Source organism: Convolutriloba macropyga, chromosome 14 (genome assembly GCF_964194025.1).
Source record: "Convolutriloba macropyga chromosome 14, txConMacr16.3, whole genome shotgun sequence".
NCBI classification, from domain to species: domain Eukaryota; kingdom Metazoa; phylum Xenacoelomorpha; order Acoela; family Convolutidae; genus Convolutriloba; species Convolutriloba macropyga.
In genome coordinates this window covers 16366012-16387343 of record NC_134481.1, presented here as the reverse complement: position 1 = coordinate 16387343, position 21332 = coordinate 16366012, and the positions used below count along the sequence as shown (strand labels likewise).

Genomic DNA, 21332 nt, shown 5'->3' with positions numbered 1-21332 from the left:
GTTTTGATGTTTTTATTGATAATGAGGAGGATGTTAATTCTATTTTGGAGGATTTTTCACTTACTGAGTGAGGTGCTTTTGACTGACGAGGGATATCGCGCTGTAATCTGAGGTTATATTCGAGGGCAGATGTCAGTAACAATTCATAAATTGGACTAGTTTTTTTTTCAAATCAAGTTGACATCATAGAATTAAGTTAAAATTTTTGTTATTCGAGGTCAATAAAGTAGATGAAAAAATATTGATTTTAGCGGCCAGGAAGTTGCAATCATTTGGCTGTTAACACTTCGACATCTCAAAATATCCGATAAATTAACATATAAATGTGCGGTTCCCAGGAAGTAAGTAGTTTATATACTTTCTTTCAGATAGATACGTTTAACTCACAGCAAATATGAGCTCCTCGCGTAAAATCCTCTGGCGAGGCTCGAACAATGCGTGTCTTTATTGCCGGAGAACGATCCATGACCCGAGTCAAACCAGAACGTTCTCTCAATTAGTCAGGCATAATTCGGAAACCCAGCGAAGTATTTCAGTTGTAGCTCAGCCCCATAACAGACCGCAATTGATCAAATCAGGACAAACGCCACTCACGTCGAAAGCTTCTTTTAAAACGCAGTCACTGAATTCTATCAATTATGACGAGCAAACAAGATGTACCACTCTCGGTAATGGTTTAAGGTGAGAATTATTTTGCTTGTATGGTTGAACGCCTGCATTGTGAAGTTTTCAGTTGTTTTTTGAGAAGTTTGAATAGTGTTCATGCGTTGTACAAAAAGAGATCGACAGAGATGGGATTCGAACCCACGCACGGAGACCGTATTGGATTAGCAGTCCAACGCCTTAACCACTCGGCCACCCTGTCCTGGTGGAATCATAAATGTGTTCATATAGGCATCCGAGATTGTGTCACTTGTCAAAACTGCAAATCACCCATAAACTATTCGCGATAGTAGAAGATTGTTGGGATCTACTATTATGTTAGATCACTCAGTTTTTTTAACGGTCACTGCTTACAAATTATGAGTTGTTATATAGCACGTTACTATGTAATAAAATGGCACATGTGCGTGGTGGAGTAAAATTATGGGCACATAAGCTGCACACAAACGAAAAAAGATTCGAATGAAGAATTTTTTCTCCATAGTATCCTGTCTAGAAATTACAGATTGAGAAATTTTTGGATCTATTCTGTTTCGCCCAGTTGCAACAGTTGCAAATTATATGTTATAAAGCCCGTTACTATATGTAAAAAAATAGCGCGTGCGCCTGGGGATCATAAAAGATTTATGATGGGAACAGAATAGATCCTGCTGGCTTCTTTGTTTTCTGACGATTTAAGTTGTTCGCATTTGCGAGTTCAAGCGGCTGAACACGGGTTGCTCACGCTTAATTGGCGGTAGGTAGTATTCTAACAAATTTCAGCTTCTGGATCTTTTCTAGTGCCCCCATCTATGTAATGGCAGGTGCTCTAAGTGGTTGCATGAAACCCCCCATCTGTAATTGGTTACATGTACATCGGAACACAAACGGAAAAGATTGTCTATTAAACTAATATTTAAAGCTAGTTGTTCAAAAGTGAACTAACTGAACAGGTAAATAGCAATATAGTATTTGTTAATATTTGAAGTATTAATCATCATTCTAATTCGTTTGCTAGAGTTGTGACTGAAGATCTCGGAGGTCTGTCTGCGTGCATTGGACTGTGGATAGATGCTGGCTCCCGATACGAGACTGCTCGCAACAATGGAGTCGCACACTTTCTCGAACACCTCATTTTCAAAGGAACCAAACAGAGATCTCAATACGACTTGGAGATACAGGTTAGGTACGGATTTGATCCAACTGGCAAAACACTTCAAGGGTCAATAAGCAAAATTTAAACACTATTTGATCAGGTTGGCTAATAGCGTTAGTTATCAATCACACTTATTTGTTCTTTTTAGGTTCATTTTCGCTTCATCGATTTTTTATATAGCCAATTTGATCTTCCTTCCGTATGGCTCTTAATCTTGCACCAATTTGAACCTTTCGAAAATTTTTTGAAAAGTGCCAGGTTTTTACGCAACAGCAAAGCAAACAAAACTTTGATTTAGTTCATTTTCGGACGTTATATTTACCAAAAGAACTTTAGAACAGGGCACTCCTCAGTGATTCTGGAATATTTATCGCGTAAGATCTGATAAGATGCTGATCAAAAATCACCAAAAATCTTTATCGTGTAAGACCTTATCTGGTCTTACACAATAAAAATTCTGCCCTACGTGATGTTTAATCGTGTAAGATCTGATAAAATACTTATCAGATCTTACTGATAAGTATCTTGTCAGATCTTACTTGATAAAAGTTCACGTAGGGCTAATTTTTTTTCGTGTAAGGTCTGATAAGACATGTTTTAATGATTTCAATATAACCGTATAACGTAGTCAAGTTCTTATGATAGTAAAAAAAATCGGCCAACTAACAAATTTTGAATCAAAAAATGTTTGTTGATTCTATTTTGACCGCAGTGTTGTTCTGTGTCTTAACTAGTTACTATGGTTAAACATAGCAGTCCAAGATAGTTCTGGTCTTTGAATAAAATTTTACAGCAGAGTTTGATAATTACTGCCTCAGAAAAAGCCCCTAACACTCGAATAACTTTTCTCACAATAGCTCAAGTCTGAAAAGACAGTATAAGATAATTTTCTCTTTGTTGTTCTGATACTTAAGTGTTGCATGCTGTTGCTTTTTAGCTACTGCTTGAAAACAACCCTGAATTGTCATCAATATGAAGAACATATCATATTTAAAATTTTTTTATCGTTTGCGATTGGATAAAAAGCTTATCAAAAAGATGAGTCATAGCTTTCCGATTGTTTATCTTGCAAGATCTTATAAGATTCTTATGAGATCTTACACGATAAACATTTTTTGTCAGGCAGAATTTTGATCGTGTAAGATCTTATCAGGCAGAATTTTTATCTTTTACGATCTGACAAAAGTGAACGTTTCTCGTGTAAGATCAGAGCTGATTGAAATTTTTTATTGTGTAAGACCTGATAAATTGTCTTACAAAGTCTTAGTCAGGCGACGCATAATCTTATAAGTACTTATACGACGATATTGTAAGAAGTTTGTAAGATCTCACAGGATAAAAAATTTTCAAATGTCTGGGGTGTCCAGCAGTAGAGCACTTTGGTTGTATCTTCAGAGATTCTGAAGTATGCTTGTCAGTCAAATTATGCACCGTCACTTCAAACAAACAAACTATAGCAGCATGCCGTTGAGATTTGAAGTGTTAAGAACAAAAAAAATTCAAATGACACTGTTCACGTGCTTGCTTTTCTCTTTCTTATACACTATGGTACCAAAAAGCTACGTACAGCTTAATCAAAATGTTTGCCGAGATTTCGTTTCTTATGTTTACGCAAAGAAACATTGGAATTGCATTGTTCTTTTACTATTTGCCACGCTGCTGTAATTCGAATTGTCCGATTTTTACAAAAAATCAACGGCTTAACCAAGATCTAGTGATCAGCAGACATGCAAACGATACTATAAAAGGAATTGTGCGAATTATTCGAAGAAATAGAACGGGATTTGATGCATGCTGCGCTTTTTTTTAAAAAAAATTAGGTGTACGTAGCTTTTTGGTATCAGTGTTTTTGCAGTGCGTGTAATATTATTTTTGTATAGTGTATTGTTTTATAATGCTACATAGTGTATTAATAGCTGCAAAGTGACAGCTGAGGCTATTATTGCCCTTGGTTTTTTTGTCGTCAAGATTTTTGTTACGACAATTTGACGTCACAATCTCTTCAAATCTGATTTTTGTTCATTCCTTCATTTAATTGCAACTGAGTTGCGTGCGTGACGTCATTTTTTAATCTTAGTGGATGGGGGCAAGTTCTTTGTTCATTGACGTGAGTAATTGTTTGGTCAGACGTTACTTACCTCACTCTCAAAAATAACTTCATTCTTTACTTTAATTCAAAGAGATAAGGTCAAGTGAGTGTGTGTCCTTTCAATTTGTGCGGTGTTCCGCCTTCAGTTAATTTTGAATGTGTAGTGTTGGCGGTGTTGTGGCCGGACGTCAGAGAAGCAAACTAATCAGCTTGCTTCACTGACGCCAGTGTTGGTGGTGTTTCAAAAAAGACCCTTGAGTTATAGTTACTTTGGCACGATATGCCTGGGCTACCCTTTGCCCACTGTTGTTCCTTGTCAACAGTTAAAACTTTCGTGAGATTTGCTTCACAAATCTTCTTTTGCTACCGTGAAAAAAGTCATCCATTTCCTAACCATTGAATTACATCTATAAAATCAACATTATGACTTGGTGTTCAAAGTTACAGTTTTTTAGCACGTGCCTCTGCCTTGAGGTTGCGCGTTCGAGCTTGGTTAGGGGGGGTCACCAGAAAAAAACTGTGCGGTGTTCCGCCTTCAGTTAATTTTGAATGTGTAGTGTTGGCGGTGTTGTGGCCGGACGTCAGAGAAGCAAACTAATCAGCTTGCTTCACTGACGCCAGTGTTGGTGGTGTTTCAAAAAAGACCCTTGAGTTATAGTTACTTTGGCACGATATGCCTGGGCTACCCTTTGCCCACTGTTGTTCCTTGTCAACAGTTAAAACTTTCGTGAGATTTGCTTCACAAATCTTCTTTGCTACCGTGAAAAAAGTCATCCATTTCCTAACCATTGAATTACATCTATAAAATCAACATTATGACTTGGTGTTCAAAGTTACAGTTTTTTAGCACGTGCCTCTCCTGGTACACAATTGAAGGTTATTTGAGAGCAGCTAATAGAAGCTTTATTAAGTTATGCAGATGCTTGATCAAAATCTAACATCACAGCTATGGATATAAAAGAAATTTTTGGTCTTTTTCTGATTCTACTTCTTTGAGACTGCAGATCTACAAAGGTACTGCGGCTTTTCTGGCAATCTGCCAGCGATGTTTGTTATTCGTTCAAAGCGTATTCGTTTTCTCTAATCGTCGTATTAGATTTAATTAAGTTTTCAATCAAAGTGGTCAGAATGAACAGTCATTGTCTTCTGATTTTCACTAAGTTTACAAAGGAAAAAAAATGATGTTTTTATTAATCAAACCTGGTGGTTTTATTTCGAATCAACTGTTTTCTGTGCTTAATTTATCTGGAGACATCAATAATTATTTTTTGGAACATTTTTTCAGCAGCTTAATTTGAGACTGCAATTGTCTTTTCCAAAGGCATGAGAATTTAATGGAGGCAACTGACATTTAAAGGAGCATACAGATACTGGTCAATCAGATAGGCTGTGCTCTGATTATTTCATTTCTCTCAAGCGAAGATTGTAGAAATTGTAGTTGTCCTATTGGTATTTATGCAGTTTTTTGGACTGTGGATCATGCGTCTGAGCACCAAATTTTCATCTTGAGAAACGAAAAAAAACTGGTAGAGCACAAGTTACTGAGCACCTCTCTTGAGCCTGCTAGTCTTTGATATGCTGTCGTGAATCACAGCGATACAAATCCTTTGTCGGAACTAGAGTAAGTGGATTAGAAACAAACTGGCAAAAGGAAACTGGCAATTTTTCCGACTCCAACAATATCCCGTCAAATCGTGGCTGCTCTGAATTTTTCGAGATATTGATACCTAGAGAAGCAAGGATCGCAAGCATGCATTTCCTAGTGCGTTTGTTGTCATACTCAGCAAGGAGCGTAACTTAAGACAATACTACAACGCCTTTTAGATTTCTTTACAAAATAGATCTTACGAAATAATTTAATCGTTTTCTTTTCTATTAGGTTGAGAATATGGGCACACAGCTGAATGCGTACACCTCGAGGGAGCAGACTGTCTACTATGGCAAGTGTCTCTCCCAGAACTCAGAGAAACTCATGGAAATCCTCTCCGACATCCTTACCAATTCAGTGCTGGAGAAAGGAAGCATCGAACGGGAGCGCTCGGTAAGTGTTCTGGGTACAAAAAATTTTGCCAGGTGTTGGCAACTACGGTTCAATGATATGGAAGTTTTATAATCGAATTTATGGGTCTTACGTATTGGCTATTGTCTTCACTGTTTTGATTCGCTCAGCTTGCATACAAATATTTTCCGGTGTTAGTGTCGTGCTATAATGAAATTGACAATTAACAACTTAAGTTGTATCATAATAACAGTCTGCGTTCTATTTTATGCATAGGTTTCCATTTGGTTTTATGCATAGGAATTTTACGGGACTAATGTGTGAGCATTGAGATAATGTTTAGGTAATACTCCGAGAAATGCAAGAAGTCGAGAGCAACCTTCAAGAAGTGGTCTTCGACCACGTACATGAATACGCGTTTCGGGACTCACCCCTGGGATACACAATTTTGGGCCCACCGGAAAATATCCAGAGTATAAATCAGAGCATGCTGGTTGATTACATCACAACTCATTACACAGCGCCTAGGATTGTCTTGGTGGCCACTGGTGCAGTTGATCATGACGAAGTTGTACAATGGGCTGAAAAATTGCTAGGCGGAATTCCTGAGCAGTCACCGCTAAGTTGGACTTTACAGCCGTACAAGTGAGTGTCAATATGCTGTTCTAAGGTTTCTTCTGAAATGATGGCGTATTTATGCGAAGCCTGCTATTTCTCACCAAACAATTGGAAATCTCTGTACACATCAAATGTATGAATTGCGCCATGTTACACTTTATGAAACGGAGATTTCAACAACATAGCTTTCAAGCTTTTCCAGCAACATTCAAAATTTGTCCGGTGTATTGTTTCTAATTGGAAAGGGGGTGTTTGGGTTGAGGTTATTATTGATGCGAAGCTGTAAGCTGAGCGTAGCTATATTGCAGTGCTCTTGGTTTTTACAATTCAAAGAATTTGAATTGTATTGGGGCGCTGTCTTTTTACGACTCGAAGAGGAGTATTGGAGAAGTCCTTTTTTTAATCAACTTTATTGGAGTGATTTTTGAAGCGGGAAATGAAACGCGTGAAAAAATTTGGAGTGATTTTGGGGCTGAACAGAAGTTAAGAGCGGAGCGAAAAGAGAGTGGTTTTTGTTCATACCGCTGTTTTTGAGAGAGCGAGAAATTGATGTGTGAAAAAATTTTCTCTAAGCGAGCGATTTTTTTTGTTCACGTGCGGCTTTTTGAAAGCAGTTTTTTGCAACTTTTGATGGTTATGAGGTCTGATTATGATATTGTATTAGTTTTAGGCTTGTTTTGATAGGAATTGAAGGTTTCAACCAGTTAATTTGAGTTTGATGCTAATTTGGAGGTTTTTGATCAGTTTTTGCTGATTTTTAGACGAAATTTAATGATTTTTTGCCTGTTTTTTTGTTTTAATGTTTTAAGTAGATTTGATTAGAAGCTTGTTACCTAAGGAGTATCCAGATACCAATTGACTAAAGCTTTCTTTGTATAAATTACTTTTTTCTTAGGAAAATTGACAGCAAAATTGAGAAATTTTAAACCATTTTTCATATTGTTTGTGCAGTTTTTCTTTTTTTTAATCTTAGACAAGTTTCTTAGCCTGTTTTAACTTGCCCATTGTTTTGCGAGCTTTTCATTGCTCTAATTGCAAAGGAATTTTGTTTCCTGGTACTATTTAAAAAAACTCAATTTAAAAAAAAACTTAAGTTTTTCTAGTTTTTTTTCTGTTCGATTTGTTTATGAATGCCGTTTCTATTCTTCCTTTAATGTTTTATGGCATTTGTGGAGGGCCAGAGTTCACAATTGTTGTTCTAGTTGTTTAGTCATAAGTATGGGCAGTTTTCTCCTTCAAGTCGTTTCCAGAATTCTTCCGGCTATGTTTTTTTAAGATCTGTTCACACATTTTTATGATTTTTGAAGTCAAATTGGAGTAGAGATTTTGGTCACGCCGAAACAGGAAGTGGAGCGAAAAAGCGAGTGGTTTTGCGGCGTGATATTTTTTCGCTTTAAATTTAAAGTAGAGTGAGAAAACGGTGTTTGAACAAAAATTCGATTTCTCGCTAGTGGTTTTTTGTTCACATGCGGCAATTTCACTTTGGTTTTTACTGTTTTTTTGATTTTTGGGGTAAGATTTTTTCTAAATGGTTTTCCCAATCAATTCATAATCCGTTCTAGGTCTAGTTTTCTGTTTAGTCAATGAAAATTCTTTGAATTTTACGTCAGGACTTGGCCTGCTATGTTTTTTTTGTTTCGTCGTCTGACGCTCTTTTTTCGTTTTACATTTGTTCACACAGCAAAGCTGAAAAAGTCAAATTTTCTGAATGACTTCTTCTTCTCACGGCATTTGTGCGCGTGACGTCATTTCTCACTTGCTTTAGCGAAAGTTTTTAGGCTATTTGCGTAATTAGATTTTGATCATACGTGACTTACCTCACTCAATAAAATGACTTTTGCTTTTTAAAACTTAAATTTAATTTGAATTTGTTTAAGGTCAAAGGCACTCATATGTGCAGCAAAGGTCCCTAATAAGAGGCTTCTTTGGAATGAATTTTAACAAGCTTGTTTAATTTATCGCTGAATGTTTTTTAGCCTAGTTTTTTGAGCGGTGTCGATTTTTTTTTTCAATTTAGATCTGTATCTGTTTCTATCTCTATTATATGGCACGCAGGTCTATTCTTTCGCAGCTATTCCGACAATCTGCCGGCTATGTTATTCATTGTTCTGGAACGTTGTTTGAGGCAGTTATTGTGAATTTTTGCTCGACAGTTTTTAGGATTTTGTTGTAGAACATTCTTTGACTTTTGAGCGACTTTTTCACGCTTGAGATCTTCATTTTCGTGTGATCTAAAAGCTTTTTGAAATTTTGTTTCTAATATAAAGCGATGAAGGCTCATCGCCATTTTAGCGAAGTGGTTAGGATGTTGGGCTTGCGTTCCTGAGGTCCGCTGTTACCGCTCCTGAGGTTGGTGTTTTTTGCACCCATGAAACAATTCTAAGCTATCCCACCACAAAGACCCAGGCCTCATTTGATAAATTCATCCGAAGTTAGTCGGTTTATTATAGCTGCGAAGCTGTAAGCTGAGCATAGCTATTTTGCGGTGCTCTTGTTTTTTTTGTTTCGTCTTCTGACGCTCCATTTTTGTTTTACTTTTGTTCTAGAACATTCTGTCTCGTCACTGTTTAAATAGTTTTTTTCGCGCTTGATTTCACGTTTTTTGCGTGACCTGAATTGCGATTATTCAGAAGTTAGTCTTTTGCTAAAGTTGATTGTATGAAAAAAGATTTTATGGTCCGACAGCCGAGTGGTTAAGGCGACTGGCGGTTGAGCAGGAGATCGGCCGTTCGAGCCGCGACAGTGAAACATTTTTTGCACCCAAATACAACCTTCTTTGAATTAAACGGCGATAACTTCTATCAACTCATTTCTGTATCTTTTTCCATCTGGATTTTACAGCACCCAAGTCTATTTCGCAGCTTTTCCTCAATCTGCCGGCTATGTTTTTTCACGAGTGACTTCTGGATTTTTGCTGACTTTTTGCTGCTCATATTCAAAAATGAAGTCCGTTGTTAAAGGAAACCGATTGGAAGATAAGCTATTAAAAGCGCGTGTAAGCCTTAATGCTTCTGCTTAGTGTAAAGGACTGGGGTTCTAACCCCTCCCTGATGGGAATTTTCTGTACCCATATTATGCTACACCCTTCCGCCTCTATTCTGAGAGCAATTTGTTTGACGTTAATCAGTTTGTTTTTTAATTGCTGTCAAACAAAATTGCTGCAATAATATTAATCCCACTGGTATTTTAATGAAATTTTGTGTTCTGCCGGCATTTTGTCTGACAATTTGACTTTTTGTCCACAACACTGTAATAATTCCATCCGGGCTTGATCTGTTTGTCACACTTTTGAGGAGAAAAAGGGGGACTGGTTAGACGAAAAGCCGGTAGTACGCGAAATTTCATTAAAATACCAGTAGGATTAACGTTATTGCAAAAAATTTTGTTTGACAGCAGTTAATAAACAAACTGATTAACTTCGGACAAAAAACAAAAGAAGACCAGTAGTCCGGGTCCTGAAAAACACGTTTATAATAGTTGTCTCAAACTTTGTTCGAGAGCATTTAAAATCATAGCCCATGGACGTCGGGTGAAAAGCTCCCAAACCACTGGCTAGAGGTTGGTTTCGTCAATAGCTAGCTGCGGCTTTCGGAAGCCAGCTTAAGCTTACATAAGTATTGAAGGGGGCGTGGGCGATGTAGTGGGTTCAGGAGTGTTGGAATGAGTTGGATGTTGGAGAGAAGGTGAACGAGACGGACATAAGGCTCTGAGAGAACTGCTCTGCAACTTAAACAGATAATGCCCGGATGGAATTAAGTCGCAGAGCAGATCTATGTTCCCCAGAGCCTTATGTCCCTCTTCGGTTACCTTCTCATTATCCAACAGTCCTGAACCCACCACTTCACTCACGCCCCCTCAATGTTGATGTAAGCTTTAGCTGTCTTCCGTACGCCGCAGCTAACTACTGACGAAATCAACTGCTCGCCAGTGGTTTGACAGCTTTTCACCCGACGTTCGTGGGCTATGTTTTTAACTGCTCACGAACAAAGTTTAAAGCAACTAATCCAAAAGCGTTTTTACGACTCGGAGTATTGATCTTCTGCTGTTTTTTTCACTGAAGCAAGTTTGTTCATGACTTGAAATTGGAATTCGTTTTAGAACGTTTACGAATATTGGTCATAAACCTTAGCTTTTTTCTACCGCAGAGTGTTTCGAGACAGGTCAAGGTCGTAAGTTTTAAAAGGTTTGATCCGATAACATCCTTTTTTCCTATCGAAACTACAGACACTTAACCCTTCTACCTACCCTTCACCCCACCCACAAAAACTTACCTATTCCCTAGTTACCCTCCCTCACAAGCTCAGAGTTTTTCGCTCGCTTAAGCCATTTTATTTGACTTCTCGTCTTGAAAAACGTGATAAAATGGTAAAGCCTTAGGGAGCAAGTATCTGAGTAGCCTTCTGAGAGATTTAGTTATTGAGAGATTTAGTTGAGAGATTTAGCCTTCTAAGTATAAACTTTACGGCCAAGATTGCAGTTTTAATGAGGCTCTTGTCATTTTTCATACGCTTTTGCCTTTTCTAACAGCAAAAAATTTTATTTTTTATTACTTTTTTCAAGGTTCGCGAGAGAAAGACGTAGGGGATTTATTTTTGCCCTGTTCATTTTATTCAAACTTCGTGAAACAATTTTTGCGTATTTGGAATCATAAAATTTACGTTTCCTGTTGAGGAAGTTAGAAATTTAGTTAGAAGAAATGAAAGGCTAATTTAAAACGCAAAATGAAGCCCATTCACAAAAGGAGCACCATTGTCGTAATTGGTGCTCATTGTGATAAACTCGCCGCCCCATTTGTATGATTTCAAAGAATAATTCATACCCATAAAGACTTCTTCGTTACAACAAAAACTTGAAGTTCGTAAACAAAAGCAAGATGGATAATGCGGGCGAAGGTCCAGGCATAGCATAACCCAATAATCAAGTCAATGGTTCAAATTTGAAAAAATAAATTTCTGAAAACTTTCTATTCTTAACTTATTTGTAGCTATCAAAGTGCAACATTTGGCAAGGAGGTGCCTGGACTTGACATAGCGCACGTGGTTTTCACAGTTGAGGGTGTAGGTTGGGCTAATCCAGACATTATCCCACTCATGATTGGGAATATGTTGATTGGAGCGTGGGACAGAGGCACGTCTAACCAGTCTGCCAATTTCATATCACCTTCTAACACATTAGCAGCTGCGTGTTTAAACGAGGGGTTATGCTACTCTTATCAGGTAATTAAGCGTATGGGTAATGCAAAAATAAGAGGACAAATTGAACACTTGTTTATGCATACATTGTGTTGAAGTTCAACGAACTGTTTTTTTCCGGTTCTTAATATATTGATAAAACGGTGTTTTAATAATTGCTCTCAAACGAAGTTTGTAGCAATTATATTAGTCCTGTCGGTCTTTTTTATGCGATTTTTCGCTTGACCGATTTTTCGTCTGACGCTTTTGACTTTTCGTCCTCAAAAACGGGATAAACAGGTAGCGCTCAGCGGGCATTAAGTGCTCTTAGAGCCTTTCAGCTCTGTGTCAGCTCAAACTGCTTTAGAGACTTATACTTATGATGTGAAGGGCGGTTATTAGAGGTTGAAGACCCCTCCACTGTTGACCCCACCTCCTCCACTATTGCGCCCGCGCGCTGTTTTCCCCCAAACCACTGTTGCCCCACCCATCCCATCCCTCCCCATCAGCAACCCGGTGCCCCCCCCCCCCCCCCTTGGCTACTGACAAACAACCGGTCGCTAAAAACAAGCAATTTTATAACGTGCAATTTTGCACAATTTTCCAGATTTTTCAAATTTTTAGTCATTTTTTCAGCCCCATGTGTCAAGTAACCTCCTCTAGGGTTTTATAAAAGGTTACTGCAAAGTTTCGAGTGGCAGTGGAATGGTTTCAACATTTTAGCATCTCGGATTTTGGCATTTTTTTTGACAAAACGTGCAAACTTTTCGACATCTATTTGTCATTATTCACGTCTTTCACGCAATGACCAGAAAACGTCCCTAAGGGTTTGATAATAAGTTACTGAATGATTTTTGTATGTCATGGAGTAGCTTTCAAATTTTTAATATGACAATTTTTATCATTTTTTTTTATAAAACTTGCATTTTTTCAGGTTTTTTGAAATTTTTTGTCGGTTTTTAGGTTTCTCCAGCCTCAAGAGCCACATAACCTTCTCTAGTGTTTGATTATAGGTTACTGCTTAGCTTGTAGATGTACTGGAATAATCAAGATTTTAATATCGTCAATTTTTGCAATTGCTATTTCAAGTTTTTTGAATCTTTGACTTTTTTTATCATTTTTCCGGCAAAAGGGTCCTAGGACCTCCTCCAAGGTTTGATAATAAACTGCTGCATATTTTCTAGAGTTTTTGAAATGGCTCTCAATATTTTAATAACTCCAGCTGTAGGATTTTTTAATAAAATTTAATTTTCAAATAGTCGGAAAATTATTATGTTCCAAGTTTATGGATCTTTATGAGCCAGTGAAACTGTTTAAAGCTTGAAATGGGGGATACGGAATAGTCTCTTGAGATCGTCAAATGTTTTTGAAGATTTTCATATCTTGAATTTTAGCGAGATTTTGTTAAAATTTGCTGTTTTCAAAATTTTTTTAATATTTTTTTCCTTTTCTGAGTTTAACGATCGTTACTGGCCAACGAAGCTTTTCAAGTATTGCAGATGGGTTACTTGACATAACTACAAAGACAAAAAATAATTTTGAACAATTTCACTGCAAAATCTGGAAGCTTTTGATTTAGACTTTGCAAATTTTTAAAATATCAGTTTTTTATTTGATTTATTTACTAACAAGGCTAGAAAACTAAAAATTGCAGAGTCGAATCAAGCTAAAGCTAGCCTCATTAAGCCGTGGCTAGCTAATGAAGAAGCCAAGCGCTCACCGGTCGTTTGAGAGCATTTGACCGACGTTAGTCGGTTATGTTTCATTATTCGAATTAAATTGAGATTTCGAGGGTTTCTTATATACCAACCAACGGTTTTTTCCATTAAGTTTATTACCTGAAATTAATTACAGGTAAAGCAGGTAAAGGAAAGTTTTGATTTTTCCATTGTTGAATAAATCCTAATTATAACTAGCAGATGGTAAACCTAGTATGTTTTAATCTTAACATCAACGTTCTCCATGCGAAATTGACCGCTTCCAACGCGTGTCTGTGTAAAATTATATAAAGTTTTGGCTTTATTTTGTTTGCAGTCGTTCAACACATGTTACTTAGACACTGGGCTGTGGGGCGTGCACTTTGTGAGTAGTGGTGAGAATGTAAACAGAACGATTGAACACATCTGTGCCGAATGGGCCAGGGTAGCTTTCCACTCCTCGGACGAAGAGATCCAAAGAGCTAAAAGATCACTCAAGACTAACTTGATGCTTCAAATGGATGGTTAGTCTAGTGGGCTCAGATCTTCATAACAACTATCGTCAGCTTAAATTAAGGGGAATTTATTTGAACAAAAAGCAAGTCAAGTTCGATTACATATTTAACAATAAGGCTAGGCGAATAACTTTAGTCTATAGATATTAATCGTCAGCTCAGATCATATAAAATTGACATGACGTTAAGATGTTAATCGTCAGCTGAGATCATATCAAAAATATTCTTATTGAGGATACAGTTATGAGTCTCTCTCTATTTGTAAGCTAAGATGCAAAGATTGAAAGCTAAAAGATTGAAGAGGATGAGTCATTCTTTCTTAATTACATCTATTTATTAAAAGCCGTGAAACGTTGGCCGACGTTTTTATAGAATTCGTTCTTTTTTTCGAGAGGCTTGTTGGATTTCCAGCGTTGATTCTTACTGGAAATTTTTGTTTTATTTAGCGTTTTAATCGCAGAAAAATTATCAGTTCATGTTGGATGATTTGCCGTCCAGATGTTTTCGACATTTTTTTTCGTTGTCAGCCTTTTTAATTGCTCTCAAACGAAGTTTGTAGCAATCATATTAGTCCTGTCGGCCTTTTTTTAATGCGGTTTTTCGCTTGACCGATTTTTTGTCTGACGCTTTTGACTTTTCGTCCTCAAAAACGGGATAAACAGGTAGCGCCCAGCGGGCATTAAGTGCTCTTAGAGCCTTTCAGCTCTGTTTCAGCTAAAACTATTTTGGAGACTTATTCTTATGATGTGAAGGGCGGTTCTTAGATGTTGAAGACAACCCCAATGTTGACCCCCCTCCACACTATTGCCCCACCACCCCCCACCGCGCTGTTGCCCCCCAACCCAACTGATGCCCACCCCCCTCCCATCAGCCCCCGGTTCCCCCCCCCCCCCCCCCCCCGTGGCTACGTTCGTACAATCGATCGCTAAAAACCCGCAATTTTATACTAATTTTCACAATTTTTTCAAGCTTTTTAAAAATTTTTGTCTTGAGTTCTGTCAGCTCTAGGTGTCAAGGAACCTCCTCTAGGGTTTTATGTTAGGTTACTGCATAGTTGCTAGTGGTATTGGAATTGTTTCAACATTTAAACATTACGAATTTCAGCATTTTTTTTTGACAAAACGTGCAAATTTTTTCAATTTTTTTATATTTATTTTTCACTATTCTCTTCTTTCCAGATGCAGTGTTCAGAAAACGTCCTTAAAGGTTTGATAATAAGTTAATGAAAAAATTTTATTTGCAGTGGAATAACTTTCATTTTTTTAATATGACAAATTTTAGCTTTTTTTTGGAAAAATTTACAATTTTAAAGTTTTTTTGAAAATTTTGGTCGGTTTTTAGGTTTCGCCGGCCTCAAGGGCGGAAGAACCTCCTCTAAGGTTTGACAATAGGTTACTGTAAAGTTTTAAATGTAGTGTTTTTTGAGATTTTAATATCAGCAATTTTTAGAAAATATTTGCAACTTTTTCAAGTTTTTTTTAATTTTTTGAATTTATCATTTTTTCCGGCACCAGGGTCATAGGGACCTCCTCCAAAGGTTGATGATAAGCTGGCGCATAGTTTCTAGAGTCAATGGATTGGTTATCAATATTTTAATGACTTCAGCGTAAGAAATTTTTTGATAAAATTTAATTTTTTAAATTTACGGAAAGTTATTATGGAAAGTGTCCACGTCTATGGATCTTTATGATCCAGTGAAACTATTTAAAGCTTGAAATAGGGCTACTGGATAGTCTCTTAAGACAATGAAATGGTTTTGAAGATTTTAATATCTTGAATTTTAGCAAGATTTTAAAATTTGCGATCGTTTTCAAATTTTGTGAATTTTTTTGTCCTTTTCTGAGTTTAACGATCATTACTGGACAACGAAGCTTTTCAAGTATTGCAGATGGGTTACTTGACTTAACTCCAGAGACAAAAAATAATTTTGAACATTTTACTGGAACGAAATCTGGAAGCTTTTCTTCTAAATTTTGCATTATTTTGCAAATTTTTTAAGTATCTTTTTGTTTGATTTATTTACTAACAAGGCCAGAAAACTAAAACTGAAGAGAGGAATCAAGCTAAAGCTAACCTCATTAAACCGTGGCTAGCTACTGATGAAGCCAACTGCTCGCCGTTCGGTTGAGAGCAATTCGCCCGACGTTAGTCGTTTATGTTTAGAATTTTTAAAGGGATGAAGAATATTTTTAGTCACAGCTGTGAAACAAAAGTGGGCATTATTCTCTGTGATATTGTTCAACTGTATTGCCCGACTGTTTGTCGCTTTATTATAATAATCAACAGAAACTGTTACTGTTGTTACGATGATTCCTGGGATCCTTAAGTTGTTAGGTTTTGTTGCTAGAGCTTTATGCTCATTTTCAATTTACCTATTTTCAGTCAATTCAAGAAATGAATGTAAAAACAACAAAATTAGGATCTTTTGTTGTTTTTAACGCGGCTTCAACGTAATTAAATTTGATTGAGATAACAAATGAAACACAACATAGATAATTGCGACATTTTAGGATGTATAATATACCTAAAGAGAACTCAAATAGTAGAATGTGGCCGTCTATGGCATTCGCCTTGGCGACCTCGATAGTGAGCTCCGAGCTCTCTCTGTTGCTTCTGGCCACTGAATTGGAGACACAGTCAATTGCGTTATCACTCCGCTCCGTCGAAAAGGCGGTGGCCTCGGTGTTCGTGGTAGTTTTGGGCTTCACAGTTTAATCCTGATAGCAAACGAGTTTAAAAAGTTTAATCCTGATAGCAAAAAAGTTTAATCCTGATAGCGAACGAGATAAGAAAATTAAAACGGAGATTGTGAAGAGTCATAAATGAGTTTCAAATAAATTAATAGCCGCGTCCTCAATTCTAGGCGGCTATTATAGCGTTCCTATTTTTTTTTACAATTCAAAGAATTTGAATTGTATTGGGGCGCCGTCTTTTTTTGAGATCTGTTCACACATTTTCATGATTTTTGAAGTCAAATTGGAGTGGCGATTTTGGTCACGTCGAAACAGGAAGTGGAGCAAAAAAGTGAGTGGGCTTGCGGCGTGAATTTTTCTCGCTCTAAAGTAGAGTGAGAAAACGGTGTTTGAACAAAAATTCGGTTTCTCGGTAGTGGTTTTTTGTTCACATGAGGCAATTTCAGTCTAATTTTTACTGTTTTTAATAGCCGCCCTCATCTTCTCAGCCGGCTATTATAGCGCTCCTATTTTTTTTTTACTTCGTCGAATAAAAAAATGTTTAGCTTTACCTCATTTTGCCGCTTTTTCAACATTTTGCGTAAAATCTTTTTGACTTCTCTAGGCTAGTTTCTCTCTTCTCTCATTCTGATAAGAGTGATTTTGAACATCAGTTGCTCAGCAAAGCAATTCAAAATGAACAGAGTCAGTATAAAAAATTGAAGTCAGAAGTAGAAACGGGATAAACCCATAAAGCATAATTTTAGATGCCTGCTATTTGAACGTCGTTCCTATAAGCCTTAGTTATCATCTCTAATGCTTATTGGTTTTGATAGTAGCCCCTGTAGCCTCTCTATAAGAAACAGAAGTACGTTATGTTCAACTACGAAATGCCATCAAAATAAATCGGACTTAAAAAATGTATGTTTTTGTACAAAAATCTTTTTTTTTTCAATATCTTCTATTCTTTCAATCCCAATCATGCTTATTGGAATAAACGGCGGCTATTTTCCGGCAATCTGCCGGGTATTTAATAGCCGCCCTCATCTTCTCAGCCGGCTATTATAGCGCTCCTATTTTTTTACTTCGTCGAATAAAAAATTGTTTCGCTTTACCTCATTTTGCCGCTTTTTCAACATTTTGCGTGAAATCTTTTTGACTTCTCTAGGCTAGTTTCTCTCTTTTCTCATTCTGCTAAAAGTGATTTTGAACATCAGTTGCTCAGCAAAGCAATTCAAAATGAACCGAGTCAGTATAAAAAATTGAAGTCAGAAGTAGAAACGGGATAAACCCATAAAGCCCAATTTTAGATGCCCGCTATTTGAACGTCGTTCCTATAAGCCTTAGGTATCATCTCTAATGCCTATTGGTATTGATAGTAGCCCCTGTAGCCTCTCTCTAAGAAACAGAAGTACGTTATGTTCAACTACGAAATGCCATCAAAATAAATCGGACTTAAAAAATGTTTTTGTACAAAAATCTTATTCTTTCAATCCCAATCATGCTTATTGGAATCAACGGCGGCTATTTTCCGGCAAACTGCCGGGTATGTTTTCTATTTTTTGGATCGGATTTTTTTCTAAATAGTTTTCCCAGACTATTCACGGCTCATTCTGGACCTAGTTTTTTGTTAGCATCAAAATTACATATCTCACTAGTGGTTTTTTCTCCCTAGCAGCATATTGACATTGATTTTTTTTGTTTTTTTTTCATCTGATTTTTTTAGAATTGGTTTTCCCGATTCACTCATTGTCCGTTCTAGGTCTAGTTGTTTGTTAAGTCAATGAAAAATCTTTGAATTGTACGTCAGGACTTGTCCTGCTATGTTTTTTTTTACTTCGTCTAACAGATTTTTGTTTCGTCTTACCGTGACTTCTTGGAATTGATTTTTTCAATGACTTACCTCACTCAAAAAATGACTTCTGAGCTCACTTATGAAACTTTAAATTTTGTGAATATTTACACAGTCAATAGTGTGCATCTAAGTAGTGCCAAACATATGCCCTAATTCTTGAATATTAGTCTTGAGTTTTGATTTTGAATATTAATTTTGGGATCTTTTCCGTTGCCCCCCCCCCCAAAAATTGCACGTGCATCTGGGGGTGCAAATAATATGCGCCCACTAAGCTGAGGGGGCACAAACGGAAAAATTCCTAATTTTGAAAAGCCCTATTAGGGCTTTCTCCTTATAGAGCTTATATATCTCATAAAAATGACAGTCCGAAGCTAACCCAAAAAGTCTAGTGGTCTATTAAAGGACTGGTGGTCGATCTGTCTGTTTTATTTCTATAGTTGTTTCAATTCATGTAACGCCACAAGCGTCTATCGCGGCTATTTTCCGGCAATCTGCCGGCTATGTTAATACTTTTCTCGAAGTATGAGTGGTTCTGATTAAATTTGATGCATGAACAAAATGGAAGGGGATTCGAACTTGTCAGTAATTTCTCCAACAGTTATATCACACCAAAAAAAAGTATGAGACAGAAATTGAGAAAACTAAAATCTCATTTCGTTAGCCGCACAAGTTTGACAAAGAAGGATAAACAGAATCACTTTTAAGTTTCAGCCTCTCGTTATCTTAATATATTTTTGTTGTTCTTGGCAATTTGATCCCGCCTCTTTAAGCAGCTCATCACATTTTCAGTTGCCTCTAACGCAATTAAATTGATTGTCGTTTATGAGTGTCGTCTGTTTTATAATCTTCTATATCAATCTTACGATAATTTTTATTGTTTGTAGATGACTACTTACCTCTTAAAAAGGACCAAACTTTAAATAGGTCATCCGAACAAGACTATGACAAATTTCTATAACTCAAAGGCATTAGTGCTTGAATTTGACTTGAAGATAGAGCTAGCGGCGGGAATTAGGATTTCACATGTTTGATTCCCATGTTTTTAATTGACATAGTGGACTGGAGAAGCTGGCCCATTTTAAGGCAGCCCCGATGACTAATGTAATAAAAGCATGTTTGAGCACTTGATTACGGGGCCTGAGTTTAGGATATCAGCCAATTTGTGAGGAAATCGGGCGACAGATGCTGTGTTACGGTAGACGAATCCCATTAGAAGAGATGAATGAGAGAATTGACAGTTTGACCCCTAAGCAGATCAGAGATGTGATTACGCATTATGCTCTGGATAAAAGTCAGATTAAACCTGTAGTTGTTGGTGTTGGACCAGTAGCTGATATGATGACAGCTGATGATGCAAAACAATTAATCCAAGCGAAGTGCTAGCCTAGCTCATTTTGGCTTTGAAATGTGCATTTCAGAAACTTTTGTCTATGGAAACCTAGTCTGCTGGTTTTCGTGATGTCAGAATTTGATTTTTAGCTCAACTGCCTATATTGCGGTGGGTTTGTTATAATTAAAGTGATTTAAGGTCTGTCGTAATTTCTTTTGCAGATTCTGGGCTGACTTTTTTATGGTGCTAATTTTAAGTTCGGCGATAATGGGAGAAATCAGCAAAAAGAGTTTTGCGGCGTGAAAGCTTTTAATACCGTTCTTGAGATACCGAGAATACGTCGCAGAAAATATCTGCAATGAAAAACAATCTGATTTTTTTGCTGTAGTATTTTGACTTTTGACTTTACATTAATGTAGTTATGTTTGGTTTGATTAATAGCCGCCTTCAGCCTCTCAGACGGCTCTTATTGAATTGTATTGTGGCGCTGTCTTTTTACGACTTGAAGAGGAGTATTGGAGAAGTCCTTTTTTTTAATTAATTTTTTTAGAGTGAATTTTGAAGCGGGAAATGAAACACGTGAAAAAATGAGTGATTTGTTGCTGAACAAAATGAACAGTGAAGCAATAGTGTGGTCTTTTGTTCATATCACTGTTTTCTAGAGAGCGCTAAGGTGAGGTGTGAAACACAATTTGTTTAATGAGCGAAATTTTTTGTTCACCTGCTGCATTTTAAAGCAGCTTTTTTCAATTTTTTTTTGGTTGAGGTTTTGTTATGAATTTGTTTTAATCTAAGGCTGGGGTTGGTAGTGGTTTGAATTTTTCTGAAAATTCATATGAATTTAATGCTAATTCGGAGGTTTTTCATGTAATTTGCTGATTTTCGGCCTAATTTTTGCGTTTCTGACGATTTTGTTTTACTGGATCAAATGGTTCTTGAAAAGACGCCATCTACTTGAGCAAATTTTAGATAACAATAGGCTACAGTTTTATGGATATGAATCATTTTTTTTGTAGTGAAATATGACAAAAAACTATTTTTCTTAATTTGTTTGCTGTTTTTCGTTTTTTTTTCTGTTTTTTAGGACTTTTAGAAGTTTTTTTACCCTATTATGACTTGCCTATTGTTTTGCGAGCACTGGGATACCCTATTGACCGAAGAGAATGTTTCTTTGGATTTATATGCTTTTGTATTATTAAAAAATGTATTAACTTCTTCAGTTTTTTAGTGCAAGTTGTTTGTAAGAGCTTTTTTTCATAATTTGGCCTCGAGTATTTTTTAATAATTCACAAAAGCGCTAGTTGTTTTGATGAAGTAATTTTGGCAGAGAAAGTTATTTCGGGACCCCAATTTATATGAAAATTTGATCAGATTTTTCAAATCATATTTTTACAGATTTGATTTTGTTTCTATTTTTTGTTTTATGGTTTTTCTTTCAAGATAATCAAAAATTAGTGGAGGTACGTTTTGTCTGATAAGTAATTGGATGGCGTTTAAATGGGTTTTCTTTCAAGTTGTTTCCGGAATTCTTGCGGCTATGTTTTTTTCAAGATCTGTTCACACATTTTCATGATTTTTGAATTCAAAT

The 21332-nt window shown here is 36.7% G+C and overlaps 1 protein-coding gene and 1 non-coding gene across 2 annotated transcripts; one reads left to right on the top strand and one right to left on the bottom strand.

The window, feature by feature from the left end:
* Positions 1 to 372: 372 nt before the first annotated feature.
* On the top strand, positions 373 to 19948 carry LOC142353653 (mitochondrial-processing peptidase subunit beta-like). The gene is made up of 7 exons (XM_075405950.1): positions 373 to 681; positions 1661 to 1823; positions 5767 to 5928; positions 6230 to 6531; positions 11489 to 11720; positions 13710 to 13896; positions 19562 to 19948. Exons 1-7 carry the CDS (start codon positions 395 to 397, stop codon positions 19795 to 19797), a joined length of 1569 nt encoding a protein of 522 aa, XP_075262065.1. The 5' UTR covers positions 373 to 394; the 3' UTR covers positions 19798 to 19948.
* Trnas-gcu (transfer RNA serine (anticodon GCU)) lies at positions 784 to 865 on the bottom strand. The gene has a single exon. It is a non-coding gene; the product is annotated as a tRNA-Ser (tRNA).
* Positions 19949 to 21332: the final 1384 nt, after the last annotated feature.

What these genes read in the sequence shown, in the direction of transcription:
- LOC142353653 (XM_075405950.1), top strand. Translation starts at nt 395, where the DNA reads ATGAGCTCCTCGCGTAAAATCCTCTGGCGAGGCTCGAACAATGCGTGT. An exon ending in ACTCTCGGTAATGGTTTAAG is followed by an intron (nt 682 to 1,660) that starts GTGAGAATTATT and finishes TTCGTTTGCTAG; the next exon opens with AGTTGTGACTGAAGATCTCG. An exon ending in GGTTATGCTACTCTTATCAG is followed by an intron (nt 11,721 to 13,709) that starts GTAATTAAGCGT and finishes TTTTGTTTGCAG; the next exon opens with TCGTTCAACACATGTTACTT.